The 26,025-nt window shown below is 41.4% G+C and overlaps 1 protein-coding gene across 4 annotated transcripts in view; it reads left to right on the plus strand.

Annotated features, from left to right (window-relative positions):
• The first annotated feature begins 7,959 nt into the window (after positions 1 to 7,959).
• Positions 7,960 to 26,025, plus strand: part of DMXL2 (Dmx like 2) — a 178,388-nt gene continuing 160,322 nt past the window's right edge. For 2 of the 4 annotated variants that reach the window (XM_032621915.1, XM_032621919.1), the window contains exon 1: positions 7,960 to 8,302. In XM_032621915.1, the coding sequence (XP_032477806.1) occupies positions 8,216 to 8,302 (87 nt within the window). In that variant the 5' untranslated portion in view covers positions 7,960 to 8,215. The remainder of the gene's footprint in view (positions 8,303 to 26,025) is intronic. The other 2 variants (XR_004348327.1, XM_032621916.1) reach the window with 1 other exon arrangement.

The raw sequence follows: 26,025 nt of genomic DNA on the forward strand, positions 1-26,025 counted from the left end.
GATAAAGGAGGCAAGGATATACAATGGAGAAAAGACAGTCTCTTTAATAAGTGGTGCTGGGAAAACTGGACAGCTACATATAAAAGGATGAAATTAGAACAGTCCGTAGCACCATACACAAAAATAAACTCAAAATGGATTAGAGACCTAAATGTAAGACCGGACACTATAAAACTCTTAGAGGGAAACATAGGAATATCAGTCTTTGACATAAATCACAGCAAGATCTTTTGATCCACCTCCTAGAGTAATGAAATAAAACCAAAAATAAACAAATGGGACCTAATGAAACTTAAAAGCTTTTGCACAGCAGAGGAAACTACAAACAAGACGAAAAGATAACCCACAGAATGGGAGAAAATATTTGCAAACGAATCAACAGACAAAGGATTAAGCTCCAAAATATATAAACAGCGCATGCAGCTCAATATTAAAAAAAAAACAACCCAATCCAAAAATAGGCAGAAGACCTAAATATACATTTCTCCAAAGAAGACATAAAGATGGCCAAGAAGCACATGAAAAGCTGTTCAACATCACTAATTATTAGAGAAATGCAAACCAAAACTACAATGAGGTATCACCTCACACCAGTTAGAATGGGCATCATCAGAAAATCTACAAACAACAAATGCTGGACCGAGTATGGAGAAAAGGGAACCCTCTTGCACTGTTGGTGGGAATGTAAATTGATAGAGCCACTATGGAGAACAGTATGGAGGTTCCTTAAAAAATTAAAAATAGTATTACCATATGATCCAGCAACCCCACTACTGGGCATATACCCAGAGAAACCCATAATTCAAAAAGACACATGCGGGCTTCCCTGGTGGCGCAGTGCTTGAGAGTCCGCCTGCCGATGCAGGGGACACGGGTTCGAGCCCTGGTCCGGGAAGATCCCACATGCCGCGGAGCAGCTGGGCCCGTGAGCCATGGCCGCTGAGCCTGTGCTCAGCAACGGGAGAGGCCACAACAGTGAGAGGCCCGCGTACTGCAAAAAAAAAAAAAAAAAGAAAGGTAAAGAAAAAAAAATATATGGGTATTAGACCCATCAAACAAATGGACTCAGTTGGGAAATGCAATATTTAAAACATACAGATAGTTCACCAATAAAGAGCTGATAACAGATATATCAAAGGTCAGCATTACAGCATTCTAGATTTACGAGTAGAACTTCCAATTACCTCTGAACGTAAGAAGAAGAGTGACACAGATGATGCCCCTTAACGCTTGAAGATAAAATCCTTGAGTTCTAGGTGTGGTAGTCAGCCTCCAAGGTGGCACCAAGTGATTCTCATTTCCTGTATTCCACTCTTTGGGAGAATATTCTCCCACACTAAATCATGGCTGGCCTGTGTATCTAATAAAATATGGTAGAAGTGACGGTGTGTGACTTCTGAGGCCAGGTTATAAAAGACATTGCAGTTTCCACTTTGGTCTCTCTCTTGGATCGCTTGCTCTTGGAGAAGCCAGCTGTAGTGCTATGGAGAGGACCACATAGCGAGGAACTGAGGCCTCCCCTCCCCTCCCTCCCTCCAGCTACCAGGATCAGCTTGCCAGCCAGAGAGTCTGCTATCTTGGATGAGGGTTCTTTAGTCTCAGTCAAGCCTTCAGATGACTGCAGCCCTGGCTGACACTTCTTTTTTAGATAGCTTTATTGAGGTTACAGTTTATTTATGATAAAATTCACTAATTTTAAGTGCATAATTCAGTGATTTCTAGTAAATTTACAGAGTTGTGCAAACCATGACCACAATCTATTTTTAGGATATTTTCATCATGCCAAAAGAAACCCCATGATGCCCCTTAGCATTTACTTCCCATTCCACTACCAGCCCCAGGCAACCACTAATTCTATTTTCTATGTCTATAGATTTGCCTTTTCAGAAAACTTAATTGAAATGGAATCATGCCATATGTGGTCTTTTGTGTCTAGCTTCTTTATTATCTAGCTGACATTTGAGACACTCAGAACCAGAACGTCCCAAACTAAGCACTACTGAATCCTTGAGGCACAGAAACTTTGTGTTTATTGTTGATTTAGCCACTAAGTTTTGGGTAATTTGTTACACAGTAATTGATAACTAGTGCACATGAGTATGTGATTACTGCTGGGAAACTAAGTACTCAGACTAAGTACCTCAGACATCCAGTGTTCCAGTAACCCAACCCCAAAGGTACAATATTTGTTACTATTAAAACTTGTAGACTTCTAGTTATAAATAAATAAGTCATGGAGATGCAATGTACAGCATGGCGACTATAGTTAATACTACTATACTGCATATTGAAGTTGCTAAAGGAAGAGATCTTAAAAGTTCTCATCAAAAGAAAAACATTTTTCATAACTATGTGAAGTCATGGATGTTAGCTAGACTTACTGTGGTGATCATTTTGCAAAATATACAAATAGCAAATCATGTTGTATACCCGAAACTAATAATATAACAATTATACCTCAATCAAAAACAAAAAGTTGTGAACATGAGAAGCCGTACCTTACAGTTGTATTGAATATTTTGTTAATGATACAAAAACTGATACTGTTCCTAATTTTTAAAAGAAAGTCATTTCAAGATCAAGAAGAAAGAATCCCCACTTTATTTTTAGGTCCATGCAAAATGTTGATGAACAAGGAAGAAATGACTGTGGACAGTTAAAATGTGGTAAAGCTGTCCTAGTGGGTGGGCTACTAAGAAACTTGCCATATTAGTCTGGAATGAGTTTTTGGTTGATCAGATTGGACAAGAAAGGCTTGGCTGTAATTCCAGGAGACTTGACCAGCCAGTTACAACTTTGAGATGTTGCTATCAACAAGTCATTTAAAGGACTCATGGGGGAAGAGAGGTATAGGTACATGCAGGCTTCAGATTTTGAGTTGATACCAAAAGGAAGAGGCCTCCAATTTCACAACTGTGTGGATGGGCCAAAACTTCATGGAATGTTGTAAAATGAGAGCCAATTGTAAAATGGTTTAACTAATGTGAAATTAAAAAATCCTATTGCAATCTGAGTATAAGTTTTGTTTGGTAATGGTTTTGATTCAGTTTTTCTTTTTTTTTTTTTGACTGCACTGCCGTGTGGCTTGTGGGATCTTAGTTCCCTGACCAGGGATTGAACCCAGGCCCTCAGCAGTGAAAGCACGGAATCCTAACCATTGGACCAGCAGGGAATTCCTTGAGTCTGGTTCTATTTTTTTTTGGACGCCCCGCACAACATGCGGGATCTTAGTTCTCTCAACCAGAGATTGAACCCGTGCCCCTGCAGTGGAAGCACAGAGTCTTAACTACCAATGGACTGGCAGGGAAGTCCCTGACTCAGTTTCTAATGGAGCAAAAGTTGAAGATTAAGAAACTCATCTAAAATCCAGTAGTGGCAATGCGTTTCAAGCTTTGAAAATATGGGTTTCTAGTTTTGAGGGTGAAGATTAAATCCTTTATGACACTTAGAAACAGTGTTCATTTATTTTTTTTTAAGGGAACTATCTATTTATGTATGTATGTATGTAATGTATGTATGTCTGCGTCTTCATTGCTGCGCACGCGGGCCTCTAGCTGCAGCGAAGTGGAGGCTACTCTCTGTTGCGGTGCTCAGGCTTCTCCTTGCGGTGGCTTCTCTTGTTTGCAAGCAGCATGGGCTCTAGGCGGTCAGGCTTCAGTAGTTGCAGCATGTGGGCTCACTTGTGGCTTGCGGGCTCTAGAGTGCAGGCTCAGCAGCCGTGGTGCACAGGCTTAGTTGCTCCGCGCCACGTGGGATCTTCCCGGACCAGGGCTCGAACCCGTGTCCACTGTATTGGCAGGTGGATTCTTAAGCACTGCGCCACCAGGGAAGTACCCAATGTTCATTTCTTAGTATACAGCTATTACTCACTAAAACAGTAGCTTCTATATCATATTCATTTTTTCTGTTATTCAACATGTATTACTGTTTAGTAAAAATATCTGCCTTATCTATGAACATGATGTTGGAATTTCTTCAAATCTCTTAATTTGTTGTATGTTTTGTTCCCTTAAAAAAGTTTTTTTTTAATTTATTTTAGCTGCGTTTGTCTTCATTGCTGTGCGCGGGCTTTCTCTAGTTGTGGTGAGCAGGGACTATTCTTTGCTGCGGGGGGTGGGCTTCTCATTGCCGTGGCTTCTCTTGTTGTGGAGCATGGGCTCTAGCGCGCGTGGGCTCAGTAGCTTCGCGGCATGTGGGATCTTCCTGGCCCAGGGAATTGAACCCGTGTCCCCTGCATTGACAGGCAGAATTCTTAACCACTGTGCCAAAAGGGAAGTCCCTGTTCCTTCTTATAAAGGAATTTATTTAAATTTATTGTATCTAACTGCTTGCTTATATACCATTTTTACTGATATATGCTGTATATATAGGAATTACCCCAAATTTATTGATGCTGTGGCAGCTGTTTAGTTGCTAGTAACAAGATGCAGCACCAGTATTTGCCTTTATGGTACTTCACGCAATAGTGTGTGCATTTTGTTGTCTGCAATAGTTTTCACTATTTTTTTAAAAAATGTGGCTTAGTACCTTTATTCATGGTTAGTAGTATACAATTAAATATACAGAACTTGTGATTTCCTAGAACCCATAATACTGTACATAGTATACTCCATTAACATGAGTATGTACTACTTCCTTCCACAAAACCACTGAAAATCATTTAAACAGTTTCACACACAACAAATAAATACATGTATACTACAGGTTCTTTTTTACCCCATACATTTTTCATGAAAAATTGGGTGATCTTATTCACTTTAAAATCTTTTTTTTTTTTTTTTTGCGGTACGCGGGGCCTCTCACGGTTGTGACCTCGTCCCGTTGCGGAGGCTCCGCACACACAGGCTCAGCAGCCATGGCTCGCGGGCCCAGCCGCTCCGCGGCATGTGGGATCTTCTTCGGACTGGGGCACGAACCCACGTCCTCTGCATCGGCAGGTGGACTCTCAACCACTGCGCCACCAGGGAGGCCCTAAAATCTTGTATGTCAGTACAAGTAAAGTACTATGATTCAGGCACCCGGGACACAGAGAAAATAAAGATACTGATCCTGACTTGAAATATCCACAACTCTAGTAGAAGAAACAGACACAAACCAACAGTTAGATTGCTATGTGATATGTGTGGTTTCAAGAGGAAGAAGCCTCAAGGTGTTTGGGGCTAGACAAGAAAGGTTTTACTGAGTAAGTGACTTTTAAACTAATTGTGTTTTGTCCAGATCAACAAGGGCAAAGAGGGCATTTCAGACAGAGCAAAGAGCAAAGACTGGGAAGATTAAGAGAACACAGTATGCCCTGGAGACAGCAAATAGCTCAGTGGGGCTGGAGCATAGTGGGTGTGAGGGAACAGCCTGAGATAAAACTGGAAGATTAGGCAGAAGCTGTAGGGAGTGGAGATTTTAAGCAGAGAAATTTTTCCCTTAAAAAGGTTTCTCAGGCCACAGAGCTGTGGATGGATTGGAGAGCAGAGTTGGAAGGCAGTCAAACCAGTTAGGAAGCTTTTAGGGTAATTACATGAGAAATGATGAGGTCTAAATGAAAGTAAAGGGCAGTAGGTATGATGAAGGGCATGCACTAGGGACCTCGAAAAGGGATCCTTGGATATAGACAACAGAGAGAATGGGGCTGAAATTGGCTCTGCGGTTTCTAGTTTGGGTGACTGGGGGAACAGTTATGCCATTAAATGCAAATGAAAATGCCCTAGGTCATTGGGAATTATCTTTGATTCCTTCTTCCACTCAACAGATTACCACTCCTGCCAGGTCTATTTCCTGCAATCTTCCCCACTCTTCTAAATATCCTTCACACTGATATGAAGTTTGTAAGGTCGGATCTTAACAAACGGCACCGAGAAACAGAGGAAAGCTTCAAGGAGCTTTATTAGGGAGCGCTCCCGGGCGGAGGTTCACTGGTCCGAGAGAAAGGGGCCAGAGAAGTCGAGAAAGGGGCCAGAGAAGTTGCACCCTGGCAGGGTTGGGCAAGACTTTATAGGGGAAGAAGGGAAAGGGGTGTGGTGAATCTGGGAGGGCCTGCAGGGTATTCTTATTTGGTGATCTTTTGGGTATCCTGGGGCACGTTAGTCCCCCCCCTCGAAAGGCGGGAAGGCTGGCTGGGTTCAAAGTCCCCAGGTCAGTTCCTGGAAACTGGGTGGTCCGGAATGTCTCCAGGGCAGTTTCTGGAACTGGTGGTACGGAGAATTTCGGTCTGATGCAACCTGTGAATCTGATTGTGTTCCCTGCCTCGGGCCAGTTGGCCTTACAAAGTTACCTTCCTAAAGCAGCTGAGTGTATACATTACTGTTCACAGGGGCTTCCCTGGTGGCGCAGTGGTTTGAGAGTCCGCCTGCCGAGGCAGGGACACGGGTTCGTGCCCCGGTCCGGGAAGATCCCACATGCCGCGGAGCGGCTGGGCCTGTGAGCCATGGCCGCTGAGCCTGTGTGTATGGAGCCTGTGCTCCACAACGGGAGAGGCCACAACACTGAGAGGCCCGCGTACAGCAAAAAAAAATATACATTACTGCTCAGAAGCATTTGATGGAACAAAACCCCCCCCCCCCCCACCCCCCCCCCCCCCCCCCCCCCCACCCCCCCCCCCCCCCCCACCCCCCCCCCCCCCCCCCCCCCCCCCCCCCCCCCCCCCCCCCCCCCCCCCCCCCCCCCCCCCCCCCCCCCCCCCCCCCCCCCCCCCCCGCACGGGAATGAAATCTAAGCTTCTTTGTGGAGCATTCAAGCCTCTACATGTTCAGGCTGGCCACAAGCTACCTCTTGGATGTATCCATCTCTTGCTAACTACCATTCCTTTCCTCACCCTATATATCTTCAGCCTTAAACATTAATCTAATCCTTGTTTCTCTAACACATCCTGTCATTTTACACTTCTAAGCCTTAGCTTAGGCTATTTTCTCTATTTGAATGCAGCGTTTATGTCAGTTTCTCCATAACACTTTACCCATCCCCTTAGTCAAAAGTATTCTTCCTCTTCTGTGGTGCATAGACTTTTGTGTCTCAATCCTAACACTTTTTGTGTTCTGCCTGTTTTTATAGATAGTTGTAACTTAGTCCCTTCTACTTCCTTGCCCCAGTGACTTAATCACACACAGTATAGGCTTAAAGCCTTGTGACGAATTGAACTGGAGCAGGGGTCTGATCCCTGTATCAAAGGTTAACAGTCTGGAAAAATCAGGCGATTCTGCAAGAATCCATAACATAGCTCATGAAAAAAGAGCCTAGAGGAGTCACTCATTCCAGGGGGCCCTTTCGCTGTCCAGAACAACCTTTACAAAAGGTGGGAACAAAATAATTTGCTGTTAGGGGAGTACGGCTTCTCTACACAGTTGCAAGATGTTTTTATTGTTTACATAAAGTAAAATATCTTATGCACTGTACTTGAAAAAAGCCCTAAGGGATCTAAGATTTCCCGAGGTGAATTTTCCGCTGACGGGTGTCCTCCTGAAGTCAACTGCACTGACCATCATGCAAAGTAGTTGGTAATAGATTAAAGACTCATCGAAGCATACTCGCGGTGCTTCTCCGGATTGGGACTGCGGCTTGGCCCGGAGCGACCTCCGCTCCGCCCTGCGGCCACCCCCACGACCGCCCCCAGCGGCCGCAGCCTGGAGGCTCCAAGGGAATTCCCGCACCTCTGCGCGCGCAATCCCCGGACAAGGATCCGCGCGGCGCGCGCAATTGCCCTGGAAACCTCTGCGCGCGCACGCGCAAACGCGGGGCGGGGGAGGACTGAGCTAAGGGTTTAGCAGCGGAAGGAGGGGTTTACCCTACCAGTCGACTGGCGCTGCCCCCAGGGTGGACGCGCGCGCCGCCCATCTCCCTCGGGTGGAGCGTCCCTTCCAGCACGCGCCCGGCCGCGCGCTCCCCAGCCCCTCCCCCTCCGCCCTCCCCACTTCACAAGCACCCTTGCCCTCCTCCCGCATTTGTGCGCCGGTGCAGCAGGCAGTGGGAGCATCCGGGCACTTCCGCAGCCGAGCGGCGATCCGGGCGGCGGCAGCGGCGGCGGCGGCGGCGGCGGCGGTCGAGGAGCTCCCATGGCTGGGACCAGGCTGGGGGAAGGCAAAAGGGGGGCGAGGCCTTAAGCCCGAGCCGCGGCGGGGTGGGTCCCGAGGGAGGCGGAGCGGGAAGCGCTCTCGCGGGCGGAGGAGGGCCGGGAGCGGGGCTCGTTCAGTCTTCTAGTGCGTTCGCCTGGCCAGCCGGGGCTCTGGAGATGCATCTACATCAGGTCCTCACCGGAGCTGTCAACCCTGGAGACAACTGCTATTCGGTGGGCAGCGTCGAAGATGTCCCCTTCACGGTGAGCGGTGTCCGGGAGCCCGAGGGGGAGACTTAGCCTCTACGCGGGGGCCAAGACCCCCTGTCCCCGGCCCACGCCTCCCCGGGAGGCTGCGAGGTGTTGCTAGGCCCCACCCGAGTCCCCTTTGCACCCCAGTTTAGCGGGGCGGGCCGTGGGACTGTGATTCCTGCGGCTGCTGTAGGAAATTGCCAGTCAGGGGAAAGGTTGAGGAATCCACCGCCCTGTCCGCCCTCAGCAAACGGGACCCGGGCGTGACTGCACCAGACGGTTCGTCTCCTAGGATGGCCCCAGGTCTGTGGTGGAGGAAGGTGAAACCGCTGAAAGCCCAGAGCGTCCGTTTCGCACCTGCGTCCGTTTCGCACCTGCTCTGGGCTTGGAGGCGCAGAGACTCGGTCTTGTCTCCTCGCGGAGCGTGGAGGCGATGCTGCGTCTGGCTCCCCCTGCCCGTTGTGTTAGGACATTGAGGAGCCGCTGGAGCCGGTGGCTTTAAGCCCAACCCTCCGTACCTCCTGATATGCAGAACCTTAATTCCAACAAGAAAATGGAAAAATTCATTCTCTGCCTCCGAGAAATTTAGAATAGAATAATTAGAGTGACAGCGGCCTGGAGAGCTCTTATTTATGACGAGATCACGGTTTGGTAACCTCCCTAGATAATATTTTAATCCGTTTGCAAGGTAGGCTGGTTGGTTTGTTTTAAAGATAGGGCAATGTGAAAATTTTATAACAGTGTTTTTCCTGTTTGTGAGATTAAAAAAGTGTATGTAAACGATAATGTGTTAGAACCTCTTAAAAATCTGGATGAAATAGACATGTTTCTCAAGGAGCTTGGATGGATTAATCCTTTTGAGAATGGAATGTTGTTAGTATAGCCAATTCAAACCAAGCTCTAGAGCTTCATTTACCCACAGAGAGACTCCCATGGATTAACATGAGTTTCTTTTGTGTGTTAAATTTAGATATGGTCCTCCTTGGAAGGAACTGTAGACAATTAGACCTCGATTAAATACACATTGTTGTTAATCATCATTCTCTTTGATGAAATTGGAAATAGCATAACGGTATGCTTTTTAGACAAGGGAAACACTCTGATCTGATGTCTGCTTTCCAGTAGCATGTTTGTAAAGCTGCAGAAATAAGAAAAGCTTCTGCAAAACTGCAGAATCATTATGTAGCACAGTGCATTCAGGAGCAGAATTTATCTAACATTGTGATACATTAGAAATAACCCCACAAGATAGTTTTTTGGCCATTTTAATTTTAAATGTAATCAACTTGGCTTTGTACCAGTTTAGAATGAACCCTTAAAAAATATAATTTGCCTGACTTATATTGTTACACCTATCCCTATCAATGGTGTCATCTGTGTTTTGTGTACTTGTGACCTGAAAGACCCATATAGTGTTGAGCTTGGGCTTCAAGTGTGTAGACAATTTGGGGGGCATAGAGAGAAGAAATTTCCCTCTCCCCCAGTTGTGTATGTGGGGAGGAAGTTCCCCAGGGTTAGAAGAACAGGCTTTCTCCATCAAGAAATGAATCTGGACTCTTGGATTATGGGGTATCTCCACACTATTATGGTCGTGGTAGTTTTCTGTTTCCATCTAAGGTAGAGTGGTGTCTCATTGTGAGGCTGGTGTATAGGGCTAAACAGGTTCAGGTGCAGTCTGGAAAAGCCAGTGCCAGAACCATTAGTGCTGCACAGGTGTGGTTATGCTGTAGGCTGCCCATGACCAGGTCCTTGGAATCATTTTCAAATCTTTTTCCACCTCCCTCTTTCAACCTGTCACCAAATCTAGCTGACTCTCTGCAGTGACTACCAGATTTACCCCTTTTCATGTTCTTAGTTACCAGATTATTGTAGAACCTTATTTGTATTACTTAATATTAAAAACTTCCAAGCTGGTTTCCTGACATCTCTGATCACTTCAATTCATCCTCCACACAGCTGCTGGTATAATAATCTTCAAATAGCATTTCACCATATCATTCTTGGCTCAAGAGTATGTAGTTGTTTCTAAGAGCTGTGCTGTGAAATTTAAATTTGTCAGATATTCTTCTGCCATCTTTGACTTTACATTTGATTATATATACTCCTCACCTTGGCCCCTCTGCTCTAGACATACCAATCTTCTCACTCTAGCCTACATTTTTATGTTGCAACAAGAGAATTCTTGCGTTTTGTTTTCCCAAATAATGACTCAGAATTTACCTGGTTTAGGATGCCTGCCTGTGACACTGATTATTTTGGCCCTTTGGCATTTACACACCCATGTTGCACACCATCTCATTTTAATATCTTAGTTTTTAAAAATATATTTATTTATTTATTTTGGTTGTGCCTGGTCTTAGTTGCGGCATGTGGGATCTTTAGTTGCGGCATGTAGGCTTCTTAGTTGCGGCATGTTAACTCTTAGTTGTGGCATGCGTGTGGGATCTAGTTCCCCGACTGGGGATCAAACCCTGGCCCCCTGCATTGGGAGCATGGAGTGTTACCCACTGGACCACCAGGGAAGTCCCAATATCTTAGTTTTGAATACACTGATCCAGTTATAATTTTGCCTTGAACTAGAAATCACCTTTTGGACTCTATGAAGAACAGAGTTGCTTGAAAAAATGAGAACAAGCTGTTTTCAAGTACTCAGGAATCAGCTAACAGTTATTTCAATGCCTGTGTTAGTATAGTAAAAATGAAATTAAAAGAAAAGGTAAAACTCCTTTATGTAGAGCATGCCATTTGATTTGTATAGCAATCAGATGAAAAAACTTTAGTTCTGGGTCAGATGACTAACAAGGGGACCAGCCGGGACTGGAATGGAGGTCTTGTGACTTCTCATCTGGTCGGCTTTTCTCTGTAGCATGTTTCTTTCCTGTCAGAGTTCTTGCTCTGAAGGGTGTGTATATGTGGGGAGGGTCTAGACATGGCCAGTGTAGAAGGTAAGACTGTCTTGGAGCTAGCCAGTGGTAACCTGAGGACCTTTTCAAAATAGGGCAGATCATTTATTTCAGAGTCTATAAGCAAAGTTTTTTTTTTTTAATTATTTTTTATTTTTTATTTATTTTTTAATTTTTGGTACGCGGGCCTCTCACTGCTTTGGCCTCACCCGTTGTGGAGCACAGGCTCCGGACGCGCAGGCCCAGTGGCCATGGCTCACGGGCCCAGCCGCTCTGCGGCATGTGGGATCTTCCCGGACCGGGGCACGAACTCGTGTCCCCTGCATCGGCAGGCGGACTCTCAACCACTGTGCCACCAGGGAAGCCCCAATATAAGCAAAGTTTTTGAAAAGGAATTGTTCTTGTGCATGGGAGGTGGTGGGTGGTGGTGGTGTGATCGGCTGGGCAGTGAATCGGCTGCCCAGCCGAATCGGTGAATCGGCTGGGCTTGGTTATGTTGTCAGGGCACGATCTCTACTGTGTTGATATGGTGATGCAGTTGGTAGTGGACAAACCCAGTGATGAGTACTTTTAGTGCTAGCATGTGGGCTGTGATGGTTTTTACTTGTGTTTTGGCAGTTAGGAGTTTTTTTAAAACACTCAATTGTAATTTTATAAATACACTTGTATAAATATCACCTTTTGATCATTCTGTTCTTTTCAATGTAAGATCTAAGTCCTGGGAAATATTGTTATCCTGTAATAAGTCAGGTCCCAGGTAGTCCAAAGGTTGATGTATGAGTTTTGTTGTAGTTTATTTTGCCATCGATACATTTCCAACTACCTTCTTACAGGTAAGTGGCTGTTTTAAGGCTTAATGCAACAGATAGTTTAAATTTCTCCTTATTTATGTTGTTTATTACTTTCTGAAAATAGTCCTTAGTTTTTTTTTATTTTACTTTTCTGTAAGCATTAGAATATTAATTAAAATAGTGATGGTACATGATGATTATTAATATAATTAAAATATTTTTTTCACCTAAGGGGTACAGACTATATTTTCAGACATATAGGGGCAGTTGATGTTACTCCATTCTGATATGAATTCAATACATTGATGAAAAAACTTTACAAAAATTAGTAAGTCATTTCCACTTTCAGGGGGCTTATAATATACTGGCAGAGCTAAAAAATGATGTACATAATTACAATGTAAGTCAGGTGAAACAGATCACATGCAGTTGGGAAGATAAAAGATTTCATGAAAGATTGACACTTGGACAGACAGAGTAGTATTAGGCATTTCTAGATGGTAAGAACAACAAAAGCCAAGGAGTGGTGTGATATAAAGGATACATTATTGGGTGACTGTTCCTTCACAAAAGTGATTAAAAAAACAAAACAAAACAAAACACAGGACTTAAAAAACACCCCACAGGGCTTCTTTATTAAGTAGCGAATACTGTTAGAATTTTGAAAGATACGATTTGCAAACATTACCCTTAGCTTTTTAGGAAAATATATTTGTATTCTGACATTCTTGACTTTTGTTGTTTTTGTTTTTTCTAGTAGTGAATGAAATGAATGAAAAAACATTTATTTAAAAGTTAGACGATAATGTTATGTTACATGTTATATATGACCTTTTTTTGGCATTTAGATATATTTTTATTCTACTGTAGCATAATAACATTCTAGTCCTAGAATTATGGCAACACCGAACTCTGAAAATAATCAGCTTGTTTATACATTTACAAATGTTTGCTGAACACATGGATGTGTGTGGCTCTGTGGAGATTAAGAAAAATAATAAAAAAGAACAAAAAAAATAGTCCAGATTTCAGGCAGTTTATTAAAAAAGTTTAGGAAGCTGGTAATCTGTCTACTAGGGGAGTTAAGATATATACTTACCCACAGCAGCTCAGCTGTGTGGTATTGTGAGGCACTTAAATTCTTGTGGGAATTCAGAAGGAATAAGAGATCACTTTTGGCCAGGGGAATTGGAGAGTTAGACAGAAAAATGCTTTTGTACTGGCTAGTTATCAATAGGTATAATGACTTTACCTATTGACAGCGTATGCTGAGAATAAAGGGAAGGACAGAAGTCAAGAATTTAAAACGGGCTTGTTTCCCAAGAGAAATTGGCCCATTTATTCTTGGAGAGTAGCTTCTTGTTTATTTAAATTGATATCTTTTATTAGAGTTTGTGGCCTTGTGTTTGCTGTCAGCCTGTAGGTGAATATGAGGTTCTATAAGTTTTTACTTATGTCCCTAAGTAGATTGTTAATTAGCCTGCCTTCTAGAGTGAGAAGACTCCTAGCAGCTACCCTGAAACTCCGGTATAACCCCAAATAATGCCTCCTCAGAAATGGGAAGTCAGAGACCAACTACTTATATGACATTGGCCAAATTGCTGAAACTTTTTAGGTTTTTCATCTGTAAAATGAGGTTCTTAAATTAGGTTCTCTTTAACTATTCAGACCTTGGATGGCATTTCTACAGACCTCTGTAGAGATTTCCAAGGGGCAAAAGAGAAGATGGACCAGAAACATAAAGTGATTGTGGTGAGGATATAGGTCTAGCGCCTCTGTGCCCTGCCACTTGTATGTATGTACAAGACTGTTGGTCAGACTCTACAGTCAGGGAGCCTGACTTCCTTTCTGCCTCAGGGATTAAGCCATGCAGAGCCTTTGTGAAGTGGTTCTTCGGGCTCACAGTCGAGAAGGAGGCTCTTGTTTATGGTTGTATCCTCAGTATCTGGTAGATGGTACTGCCAGAGTACAGTGCAGAGTGGGAGACGGGCCAGGGTGATGGTATTCAACCACCCACTAAATAGATTTACTCCTTTACTTTCTGTTCTTAGCTTTTTGAGTAGTTGAAGGATGACTTTAGAAATTATCTAAAAAATTGATACAAACGAACTTATTTGCAAAACAGATATAGACCCACAGACATAGAAAACAAACTTATGGTTATCAAAGGGGATAGTGGGGATGGGGGGAGAAAAACGAGGAGTTTGGGATTAACATACACACGACTATGTATAAAATAAGTAAACAACAAGGACCTACTGTAGAGCACAGGGAACTATACTCAATATCGTGTAATAGCCTATAATGGAAAAGAATCTGGAAAAGAATATATACATACATATGTATAACTGAATCACTTTGCTGTACACTTGAAACTAACACAGCATTGTAAATATGTAAATACTTCAATTAAAAGAAGAAATTATAATCAGTATCTTAATTTGGATCTTGAGAAACTTTTAGAACAAATCAGAGTCTCAGTATTTTTTTTTTGTTGCGGTACCCGGGCCTCTCACTGCTGTGGCCTCTCCCGTTGCGGAGCACAGGCTCCGCACGCGCAGGCTCAGCGGCCATGGCTCACGGGCCCAGCCGCTCCGCGGCACGTGGGATCTTCCCGGACCGGGGCACGAACCCGCGTCCCCTGCATCGGCAGGCGGACTCTCAACCACTGTGCCACCAGGGCAGCCCAGAGTCTCAGTATTTAATCATCAAAAAGAGTATAGGATGTTGGGTTACAACAGTAATGGTGCAGTGGAAAAACAAGTCGTGCCTGACCAATTTCCTTCTGTGATAGAAAGCAAGGCAGTGTTTAAAAGGGGATAAAATAGAGAATATCTGTAATTCACATTCAAGTAAGGCTCTCCTAGCTCATTTTTTTGTGGCTTATTTTTTAAACAAGTTTGGAAACTAAATATTTTAATAGAAGTTTTAGGGTTTTCAATCTTTTTGAGTTTGTAGTATCCTTTTTTCATTTTATTTTTGCTCTGGATCCCTAATTTGTGATATAACAGGATAGGACTTGTTATTGAGGAAGCAGGGAGGCAGGTGCACCTTTCACAGGTGGTGTGATTGTATTTTCTTGCTCTTAGAGATAGCTCATGTAACCCCGGCACTTGACGTATAATATGTGAAACCAATTGACTGCTTTTATTCTCAAACTTTCTCATTTCATGATTGCTAAAGGCTCCTTTAATGCTCCCCTTTGCCTCCATCCTAAACACCTAAAAATATGGTTAGCTCATATCTCTTTGATGGAGAAGTCATTAGGTATAAAGGGGTCACTGAATAGAACCAGACTCCTTTATAAACACTACATGATAATTTGGTGGGGTGATTTGAAAGGCATAAATATCATCCTCTTAGATTATCATTGGAGATGTGTTCCTTTTGGGCTATTCCTCTAAAAATTGAGCCTTCTCAGGAATGATATTTAATTTAATTCATACTAAGTCATGACGTTTTCCTCTTGTGATTTTAGAAGAAACCCGGGAAACCTGAAACTATATGGGCATTATGCAAGGGGACATAGATTGGACCCCCCCCCCAAACATAAAAGTTTTGGCTTAGACTGAGTTCAAAGACACACATAGCTTATATGGTCTCTGCATTTCAATAACAAAATGCTGACATTTTCCTAGGAGTAATGACTTCGGTTTTGTTATATGCTGGCACCTTCCTCATGTCTTCTCTGGCCTTGACTATATCTGTACTTAGGAGGATCTAATCAGAAGGAGATATTAAAATTACTATCATGTACTGTAACCATAGCATCTTTTATATGGATGAATTGTCAGTGTTTCCAGGAAAGGCCAGTTCCTCCATTGGTACCGATGATCTTAAATTGGGAGTGATTTTGCCGCATGGGACGTTTGGCAGTGTCTGGAGACATTTTTGATTGTTGACAAGGTTGTAGGGAAGGACTAGCATCTAGTGGGCAGAGGCCAGAGACCCTGGTAAACATCCTATTATGTGCAAGACAGCTCCCCACAATGAAGAATTACTCAGCCTAAAATGTCAATACTGCTGCAGTTGTGAGAAACCCCAATTAATATCCCAGGTCCCATCCCCTCTTATCTACTCAAGCACATTGCTCTAACAGTTTCTCCTTTTCTGTCTTGTAAAATTGCTTTTTCTTCCTCAGTGAAATAGTTTCTTTACTTAGCTCTCCTGGTTGTCCTTTACTTCCCTTAAGTACTCCTTCTCAACCTGATTTCACATTTCTGTATCCAGCTTTTCTTTGACATCTCCCTTTTGAATGTCTAATAGCTGTCTCATAACATTCTCTTCCTTCAGCCTTCTCTAAAGCAGTAAATGGCTACCTTACCTTTTTTTTTTTTCCCCAGTTCCCTTGGAATCTTTCACTGTTTTCTTTCATTTACACCCCAGATCTAATGTTGGCAACTTCTGTTGGCTATACCTTCAAAATGCATCCAGAATCTGTCCACTTATCACCTGTGCTGCTACCACCCTGGTCCAGGACACCATCATCTCTTTCCAAGATTATGGCAATAGGCTCTTAACAGGTCTCCTTGCCTTCTCTGCCTTTAGTCTTACACTTCTTCAGTTTATTTTCAACATAATAGTGGAATGATCCTGTTACTGTATAAATCGGATCTTATTAGTCTCTCGTTCAAAATTTTCAAATGACTTCTTTTTTCACTCAGAGAAAAGACCTGAGTGCCTTCAATACCCTTTACTGCTATTTCATTAGCACCTAGAACAAAAATTTATTGGGTACAAAATAGTACCCAATAAATTAGTAAATAGAAACGGCGCTTAGTGTAATATACAACATCCTTAGAGTAAATATGGTGACCACTTTTATAAGGCTATTTTTTTACAATACTTTTTGATATAGGTCAATGGCATTAGGCCATATTTAGATAAATGAATTTTATAGGATGGAGGCAGGGAGAGCTAAGAGAATACAATCCAGGTATAAAGCTTAGCTGGTCTGGTTTAATCTAAGGATGCATATTAATGTATTGAGAGGAATTGACAAATTATGTGCCTGTTAAGCAGTTCTAAACTTTTCACAATTTTGCCTTTGAAAGACTTTAATACATAAAAAATTAAAGATTAACCTAATACCTGGACTGTAGAGATTTAAAAAAAAAATTTTATTTATTTATTTTTTTTGGCTGTGTTGGGTCTTCGTTTCTGTGCGAGAGCTTTCTCTAGTTGCGGCGAGCAGGGGCCGCTCTTCCTTGCGGTGCGCGGGCCTCCCACTGTCGCGGCCTCTCTTGTTGCAGAGCACAGGCTCCAGATGCGCAGGCTCGGTAGTTGTGGCTCACGGGCCTAGTTGCTCCGCGGCATGTGGGATCTTCCCAGATCAGGGCTCGAACCCGTGCCCCCTGCATTGGCAGGCAGATTCTCAACCACTGCGCCACCATGGAAGCCTTGTAGAGATTTTTTATTTTAAGAGTTACAGATTTTAAAAAATAGCTGAGCTGGGCCTGGAATTGAAAATTGAGGAGGCTGACAAAGACAAGATTGAGGTGGTTGCCCCACCTGGTGGTAAACTGAAATCAGCCAAAGGAATATTCTTTTTTTTTTTTTAACATCTTCATTGGGGTATAATTGCTTTACAATGGTGTGTTACTTTCTGCTTTATAACAAAGTGAATCAGTTATACATATACATATGTTCCCATATCTCTTCCCTCTTGCATCTCCCTCCCTCCCACCCTCCCTATCCCACCCCTCCAGGTGGTCACAAAGCACCGAGCCGATATCCCTGTGCCATGCAGCTGCTTCCCACTAGCTATCTACCTTACGTTTGTTAGTGTGTATATGTCCATGCCTCTCTCTCGCCCTGTCACAGCTCACCCTTCCCCCTCCCCATATCCTCAAGTCCATTCTCTAGTAGGTCTGTGTCTTTATTGCCATCTTACCCCTAGGTTCTTCATGACCTTTTTTTTTTCTTGATTCCATATATATATGTGTTAGCATACGGTATTTGTCTTTCTCTTTCTGACTTACTTCACTCTATATGACAGACTCTTAGGTCCATCCACCTCATTACAAATAACTCAATTTCGTTTCTTTTTATGGCTGAGTAATATTCCATTGTATATATGTGCCACATCTTCTTTATACATTCATCCGCTGATGGACACTTAGCTTGCTTCCATCTCCTGGCTATTGTAAATAGAGCTGCAATGAACATTTTGGTACATGACTCTTTTTAAATTATGGTTTTCTCAGGGTATATGCCCAGTAGTAGGATTGCTGGGTCATATGGTAGTTCTATTTGTAGTTTTTTAAGGAACCTCCATACTGTTCTCCATAGTGACTGTACCAATTTACATTCCCACCAGCAGTGCAAAAGTGTTCCCTTTTCTCCACACCCTCTCCAGCATTTATTGTGTCTACATTTTTTGATGATGGCCATTCTGACCGGTGTGAGATGATATCTCATTGTAGTTCTGATTTGCATTTCTCTAATGATTAATGATGTTGAGCATTCTTTCATGTGTTTGTTGGCAATCTGTATATCTTCTTTGGAGAAATGTCTATTTAGGTCTTCTGCCCATGTTTGGATTGGGTTGTTTGTTTTTTTGTTATTGAGCTGCATGAGCTGCTTGTAAATTTTGGAGATTAATCCTTTGTCAGTTGCTTCATTTGCAAATATTTTCTCTCATTCTGAGGGTTGTCTTTTGGTCTTGTTTATGGTTTCGTTTGCTGTGCAAAAGCTTTGAAGTTTCATTAGGTCCATTTGTTTATTTTTGTTTTTATTTCCCTTTCTCTAGGAGGTGGGTCAAAAAGGATCTTGCTGTGATTTATGTCATAGAGTGTTCTGCCTATATTTTCCTCTAAGAGTTTGATAGTTTCTGGCCTTACATTTAGGTCTTTAATCCATTTTGAGCTTATTTTTGTGTATGGTGTTAGGGAGTGATCTAATCTCATACTTTTACATGTACCTGTCCAGTTTTCCCAGCACCACTTATTGAAGAGGCTGTCCTTTCTCCACTGTACATTCCTGCCTCCTTTATCAAAGATAAGGTGACCATATGTGCGTGGGTTTATCTCTGGGCTTTCTATCCTGTTCCATCGATCTATAGTTCTGTTTTTGTGCTAGTACCATATTAGAAGCAAGATTTTCTTTAGAAAGTAATTTTAAGAATGTTGGGAATTCCCTGGTGGTCCTGTGGTTAGGACTCCTTGCTTTCACTGCCGAGGATGAGGGTGCAGTCCCTGGTCTGGGAAAGCCGTGGGGTGCAGCCAAAGAAAAAAGAAGAATGTTTTAATACATAGACCAATGGAACATTTAAACATGGCTGTCGTTTTATGCTAGAAAAATTTTATATAATCAAAAGCCCAATTTGGCCATTAAAATCAAAAAGCAAACAAAAACCATAAAGAACTCAATTTTTTGTTTTAACATTATTAATATAATATCTACATTGTGAAAAACTCATAATTCAAACAATGTTGAAATATAGAAAGTAAGAAGGAAAGTTTCCTTTTCCTAGTAGAATTTTGTTTAGCCTAACTTCCTGGTCATCCTTGATTCAAAAAATATTTGAGTGCCTAGGCATACCCTCTAAGGCAAACCAGCTATTAAATATGCACTGTTGTACACTGTTGGTGTATGTTGTTTTAAGGTATAAAGTAGTTAAATTGGTAAAGTAGTTGAATTACAGCCCTTCTTTCTGGTAGTATTTAATAGTGCCAGTTGCATGTGGTTGATATATAGAAACACAATTTTTTTTGAAATGGAAGGATTAATATCCATCTTGTATGTTGTATTGGTATATGAAATGAAATGTTTTACAATTTAGATCTAGTATAGGAATTTTAGATCTAGGAATTAAAGAATTTAATCAAAGCTACATAGCAGACCCTGTGGCAGAATTAAGACTGGAACCAATAAACAAATGGGACCTAATTAAGCTTAAAAGCTTTTACACAGCAAAGGAAATCATCAACAAAACCAAAAGACATCCTATGGAATGGAAAATATTTGCAAATGATATGACTGACAAGGGGATAATTTCCAAAATATATAGGTAAAAAAAAAAATCAAAAAAACAACCTAATAAAAAAAACGGGCGGAAGACCTGAATAGACATTTTTTTCCAAAGAGGACATACAGATGGCTAACAGGCATATAAAAAAATGCTCAACATTGATAATTATTAGAGAAATGCACATAAAAACAACAGGATATCACCTCACACCTGTCAGAATGGCTGTCACAAAAGTCTACAAATACATGTTAGAGAGTATGTAGAGAAAAGGGAACCCTTGTACACTGTTGGTAGGAATGTAAATGGTGATGCAACCACTATGGAAAACAGTTCCTCAAAAAACTAAAAATAGAGCTACCATATGATCCAGTAGTTCCACTTCTGAGTATATATCCAGAAAAAATGAAAACACTAAATTGAAAAGGACACCTGCACCCCAATGTTTATAGCAGCACTATTTATAATAGCTAAGATACGGAAGCAACCCAGGTGTCCATCAACAGATGAATGGATAAAGAAGATGTGATACATATATATGCACAATGGGAATAGTACTCAACCATAAAAAAGAATGAAATTCTGCCATTTGTAGCAATGTGGATGGACCTAGAGAATACTATGCTTAGTGAGATAAGTCAGAAAAAGACAAATACTGTATATCACTTATATGTGGAATCTAAAAATTAATGTAAACAAATGATATGCAAAACAGAAACAGACTCAGATATAGAAAACAAACTAGTGGTTACCAAAGGGGAGAGGGAAGGAGGGAGGGGCAAATTAGAAGAATGGGATTAAGAGATACAAAAGTACTATATATAAAATAGGTAAGCAACAAGGATATATTGTAAAACACAGGGAATTATAGCTATTATCTTGTAATAACTTTTAATGGAGTATAATCTATAATTATACTCCATTAAAATACTGAATCGCTGTGCTCTACACATGAAACTAACATAATATTGTAAATCAACTATACTTCAATGAGAGAGGTAAAAAAAAAAGGACTGGAACCTAAGGCTCCAAGTTCTTTTTTCTCCCCTTAAAAATTTAAAAAGTAACACATGCCCTTGTAGATAGTTTGAAAAATGTAGAAGAAAGATAAAATCATTTGTAATTGTACAATCCAGAGATAACCCCTCTTACCATTTTGGTAAAGTGGACAGAGGCCTCATGGAGGAGGCTTATTTGATTTCAGAATGCTTATCTGTATTTTTTTCCTGAATGAGTTTTGGGTAGTTATTTTTGTAAGAATATATTCTTTTGTGTAGATATTCAAATTTATTAATTTAAAATTGTTCAGAGCCACCTCTTACTATGTTTTTGAGGTTTGCAGCATCTGTTATATTGCTTCTTTACTCTTTACTATCATTGGTTATTTGTGGCTCCTCTTTTCCTTCAGTAGAGGTTTATCAACCTAATTAATCTTTTAAAATAACCCACTTCTAACTTTACTAGTTCTTTCTTATATATTTATTTTCTATTTCATTAACTCTTATTCTTGATTTATTATTTCCTTCTTTCTGCTTTATTCGGATTAATTTTGCTGTTTTCTTCTTAATTTGAGATAAACATTCCAGCCTCTTTTTCTAATATATACATTTAAGTATGTAAGTATTATATTCTTAAGACTTACATTACCTGCATACCACAAAGCTATTTTTAATTTATTTATTAAAAAAATTTTTTTAAATTGAAGTACAGTTGATTTATAGTGTTTCAGGTATACAGCAAAGTGATTCAGTTATACATATACATATATGTATATTCTTTTTCAGATTCTCTTCCATTATAGGTTATTACAAGTATAACAAGTATAAGATATTGAGTATAGTTCCCTATGCTATAGAGTAGGTCCTTGTTGTTTATTTTATCTGTTAATTCAAAATTTCTACTTCATCCCTGCCTCCCCTTCCCCCTTTGGTAACCATAAGTTTGTTTTCTGTGTCTGTGAGTCTATTTCTGTTTTGTTAATAAGTTCATTTGTATCTTTTTTTTTTTAGATTCCACATATAAGTGATATCATATGATATTTGTGTTTCTCTCTCTGACTTACATCAGAGATAATGATAATCTCTAGGTCCATTCATGTTGCTGCAAATGGCATTATTTCATTCTTTTTTTATGGCTGAGTAATATTCCATTGTGTGTGTGTCTGCTCTCTAATTGTGGTGTGCGGGCTCTAGAGCGCGCCGGCTTAGTTGCCCCACGGCATGTGGGATCTTAGTTCCCCTACCAGGGATCGAACCAGCATCCCCTGCATTGGAAGGCGGATTCTTAACCACTGGGCCACCAGGGAAGTCCCTTTTGTGTTTCATTCTTGAAAGACATTTTTGCTTAGGTTGCATAGGTTGAGGATGGCAGTATTTTCTTTTCAGCATCTTAAAGATATCACTCCTTTATCTTCTTGCCTCCACTGTTTGTGTTGAGAAGTGAGCTGCCAGCTTGTTGCTTCTTTAGAAGTTGTATTTTAATTTTTTTCCCTCTAGCTGCTTGTAAGGTTTTTCTTGTCTTTCTGGTGTTTTACTGTGTTGTGTCTTGGTGTCCTTTGTTTTTCTTTTTAATCCTGTTTGGGACTTTTGAAATTTTTGAATTTGTGAGTTGATGTATTTCATCAAATCTGGAAAATTTTCAGCTAATAGCTCTTCAAATATTGTTTCTGCCCCATTGACCTCATGAGACTAATACATTAAATATATTAGGACTTCTCTGGTGGCGCAGTGGTTGAGAATCCATCTGCCAATGCAGGGGACACGGGTTCGAGCCCTGGTCCGGAAAGATCCCACATTGCTATGGAACAACTAAGCCCATGTGCCACAACTACTGAGCTCCCGCAGCACAATTACTGAAGCCCGCATGTCCTAGAGCCCGCATGCTGCAACTACTGAAGCCTGTGGGCCTAGAGCCCGTGCTCTACAGCAAGAGAAGCCCTGCAATGAGAAGCCCACACACCACAACGAAGAGTAGCCCTTGCTCACAGCAACGGAGACCCAATGCAACCAAAAAAAAAAAAAAAATATATATATATATATATATATATGTATGTATATATATTAGATCTTCTCCCTTTAGTTCTATGTCTAAAACCCTCTCTACTATATTTTCTTTTCATCCTTTTTAGAATTCTAATTGGTTTTTTCTAATCCATTTGCTAATCCTTTCTTTTTTTTGTTTGTTTGTTTGGCTGCTTCAGGTCTTAGTTGTGGCACTCAGGATCTTCGTTAAGGCATGCGGGATCTTTTGTTGCAGCTCAGGGCTTCTCTCTAGTTGTGGCGTGTGGGTTTTCTCTCTTTAGTTGTGGCACGTGGGCTCCAGAGTGTGTAGGTTCTGTAGTTTGCAGCATGCAGGCTCTCTAGTTGAGGCTCAGTAGTTGTGGCGGCGCTGGGGCTTAGTTGCCCCGAGGCATGTGGGATCTTAGTTCCCCAACCAGGGATTGAACCCATGTTCCCTGCATTGGAAGGCAGATTCTTTACCACTGGACCACCAGGGAAGTCCTGCTAATCCTATCTTAAGTCATGTCTGATTTGCTCTATTGTACTTACTGCACTGACTAGTCCTAGATTTTGTTTTGTTTGCCCTTTATAAGATTGAAAAAATGTCCTTATATTCTTTTTTGCTGGAAGTTTTTATCATGAAGTCATCTTGAATATTGTCAAATGTTTTTTTTTTCATTGATATGGTCTTGTGATTGTTTTTCTTCTTTAAACTGTTAGCGTGGTAGATTACATTGATTGATTTTTTGCAAATAAAATCAGCCTTGTATTACTGGTATAAGCCCCACTTGGTTATGGTGTGTATTATCCTTTTTATATAGGGCTAGATTTGATTTGCTAATATTCTGTTGAGTGTTTTTGCATCTATGTTCATTCTTTTTTTTTTTTTTTGCGGTACGTGGGCCTCTCACTGTAGTGGCCTCTCCCGTTGTAGAGCGCAGGCTCAGCGGCCATGGCTCACGGACCCAGCCGCTCCGCGGCATGTGGGATCTTCCCAGATTGGGGCACGAACCCGTGTCCCCTGCATCGGCAGGCGGACTCTCAACCACTGTGCCACCAGGGAAGCTCTATGTTCATTCTAGATCCATCGTCTTTTCCCCTCGTATTGTTTTTGTTTGGTTTTGGTATTATTGTAATGCTGGTTTCATAAAATGAGTTTGTAAGTATTCCTTCGTTTTCTATTTTCTGTCACGGATAAGGTAGAAATGGTTTCATTCTGTAAATTTTAGTAGGATTTTCCAGTGAAATCATCTGGGTTTTGACTTTTCTGTTTCAGAAGTTTTGTTTTGTTTTGTTTTGTTTTTTGCGGTACATGGGCCTCTCACTGTTGTGGCCTCTCCTGTTGCAGAGCACAGGCTCTGGACGTGCAGGCTCAGTGGCCATGGCTCACGGGCCCAGCCGCTCTGCGGCATGTGGGATCCTCCCGGACCAGGGCACGAATCCGTGTCCCCTGCATCGGCAGGCGGACTCGCAACCACTGTGCCACCAGGGAAGCCCCAGAAGGTCTTTTTTTAAAAAATTGAGCTGTAGTTGATTTACAATATTAGTTTCAGTTGTACAGAATTTTAGGGTTTTATCTACATTCAATTTCTTTAACAATTAAAGGACTATTAAGGTAATGTATTTCATTTTGGGTGTGTTTTTGTAGTTTCTGATTTGGAGGAATTAGTCTTTTTTTTTTTTCTATTTCACTGTCATATTTATGTGTATAGAGTTGTTTATAGTATTTTATTATCTTTTTAATGTTTGCAAGATTAGTACTGGTATTTTCTTTTATTCTTTTTATTTTTAAAAGAAAAAAAATTTTAAGTTATCTTTTTATTTTTCATTAATTAATTAATTTATTTTTGGGTGCATTGGGTCTTCGTTGCTGCATGTGGGCTTTCTCTAGTTGCGGTGAGCGGGGACTACTCTTTGTTGCAGCACGCGGGCTTCTTATTGCCGTGGCTTCTCTTGTTGCGGAGCTCAGGCTCTAGGCCCATGGGGCTTCAGTAGTTGCAGCACACGGGCTCAGTAGTTGTGGCATGAGGGCTCTAGGGCATGTGGGCTTCAGTAGTTGTGTTGCGCATGCTCAGTAGTTGTGGCTCGTAGGCTCTAGAGCACAGGCTCAGTTGTGGCGCACGGGCTTAGTTGCTCCATGGCATGTGGGATCTTCCTGAACCAGGGCTTGGACCCACCATGTCCCCTGCATTGGCAGGTGGATTCTTAACCACCACGCCACCAGGGAAGTCCCAATTTTTCTTTTTTCTTTGGTGTTGGTAATATATGTCTTCTCTCTTTCTGTGTGTCTTTCTAGAGGTTTATAAGTTTTACTGAATTTTTTCAAAGAACCAGATTTTTATTTTGTTCACATTATATACTGTTTTCCTGTTGTCACTTTGATTTCTCCTTTTATTTTTATTATTTCATGACTCCTGCATGCTTTGAATTTGTTTTGCTCTTTTTCTAATTGATTAATATGGAAGCTTAGATTACTGATCTGAGGGTATTTATACTTCTATGGCATTTTTATAGTAGTCACTTTAACATGTTTGTGTGTTAATTTCAAAGTCTGTGTCTGTTGATTGTCTTTTCCCATGTGAGTTGAGATTTTCTTAGCTCTTTTTATGCTCAGTAATTTTGCATTGTTACCTGGACTGTTTAAAATATTGTGTTATGCAACTCTAGGTCTTGTGTAAAGTTTATGGAGAATGTTGATATTTTGTTTTAGCAGGCAATCAGCTTATTTGGGTTCATGCCAAAAGTTCTGACCAGCCTTCTATAGGTTGTAGTTTCAGTGTGAGTTCCATTTTCAAAGGCCTTGCAGTGCTAGTTGGATATAACCTGTGTTCATGCCACAGGCGGCCAGTATGAGACCTGGGCAGTGGTATCTCCTGTAGTTCAGATCCCAAAGGTGTTTATGCTGCTGTTTTAGGTATGATCTGTGCATGTGCTGCCCGGGGATGCACCCAGGAGTTTATAAAAAAGTTTATTGGGTTGTTCTTCCAAGCTCTTCCCTTTTTGTGATTTCTGTGGTACTTTCTGTTTTGCTAGGGCTCCCCTTGGTGGTTCTCTGGCTGGAAAGTTGAGACCT

This window comes from Phocoena sinus, chromosome 2 (genome assembly GCF_008692025.1).
Source record: "Phocoena sinus isolate mPhoSin1 chromosome 2, mPhoSin1.pri, whole genome shotgun sequence".
Lineage (NCBI taxonomy): Eukaryota > Metazoa > Chordata > Mammalia > Artiodactyla > Phocoenidae > Phocoena > Phocoena sinus.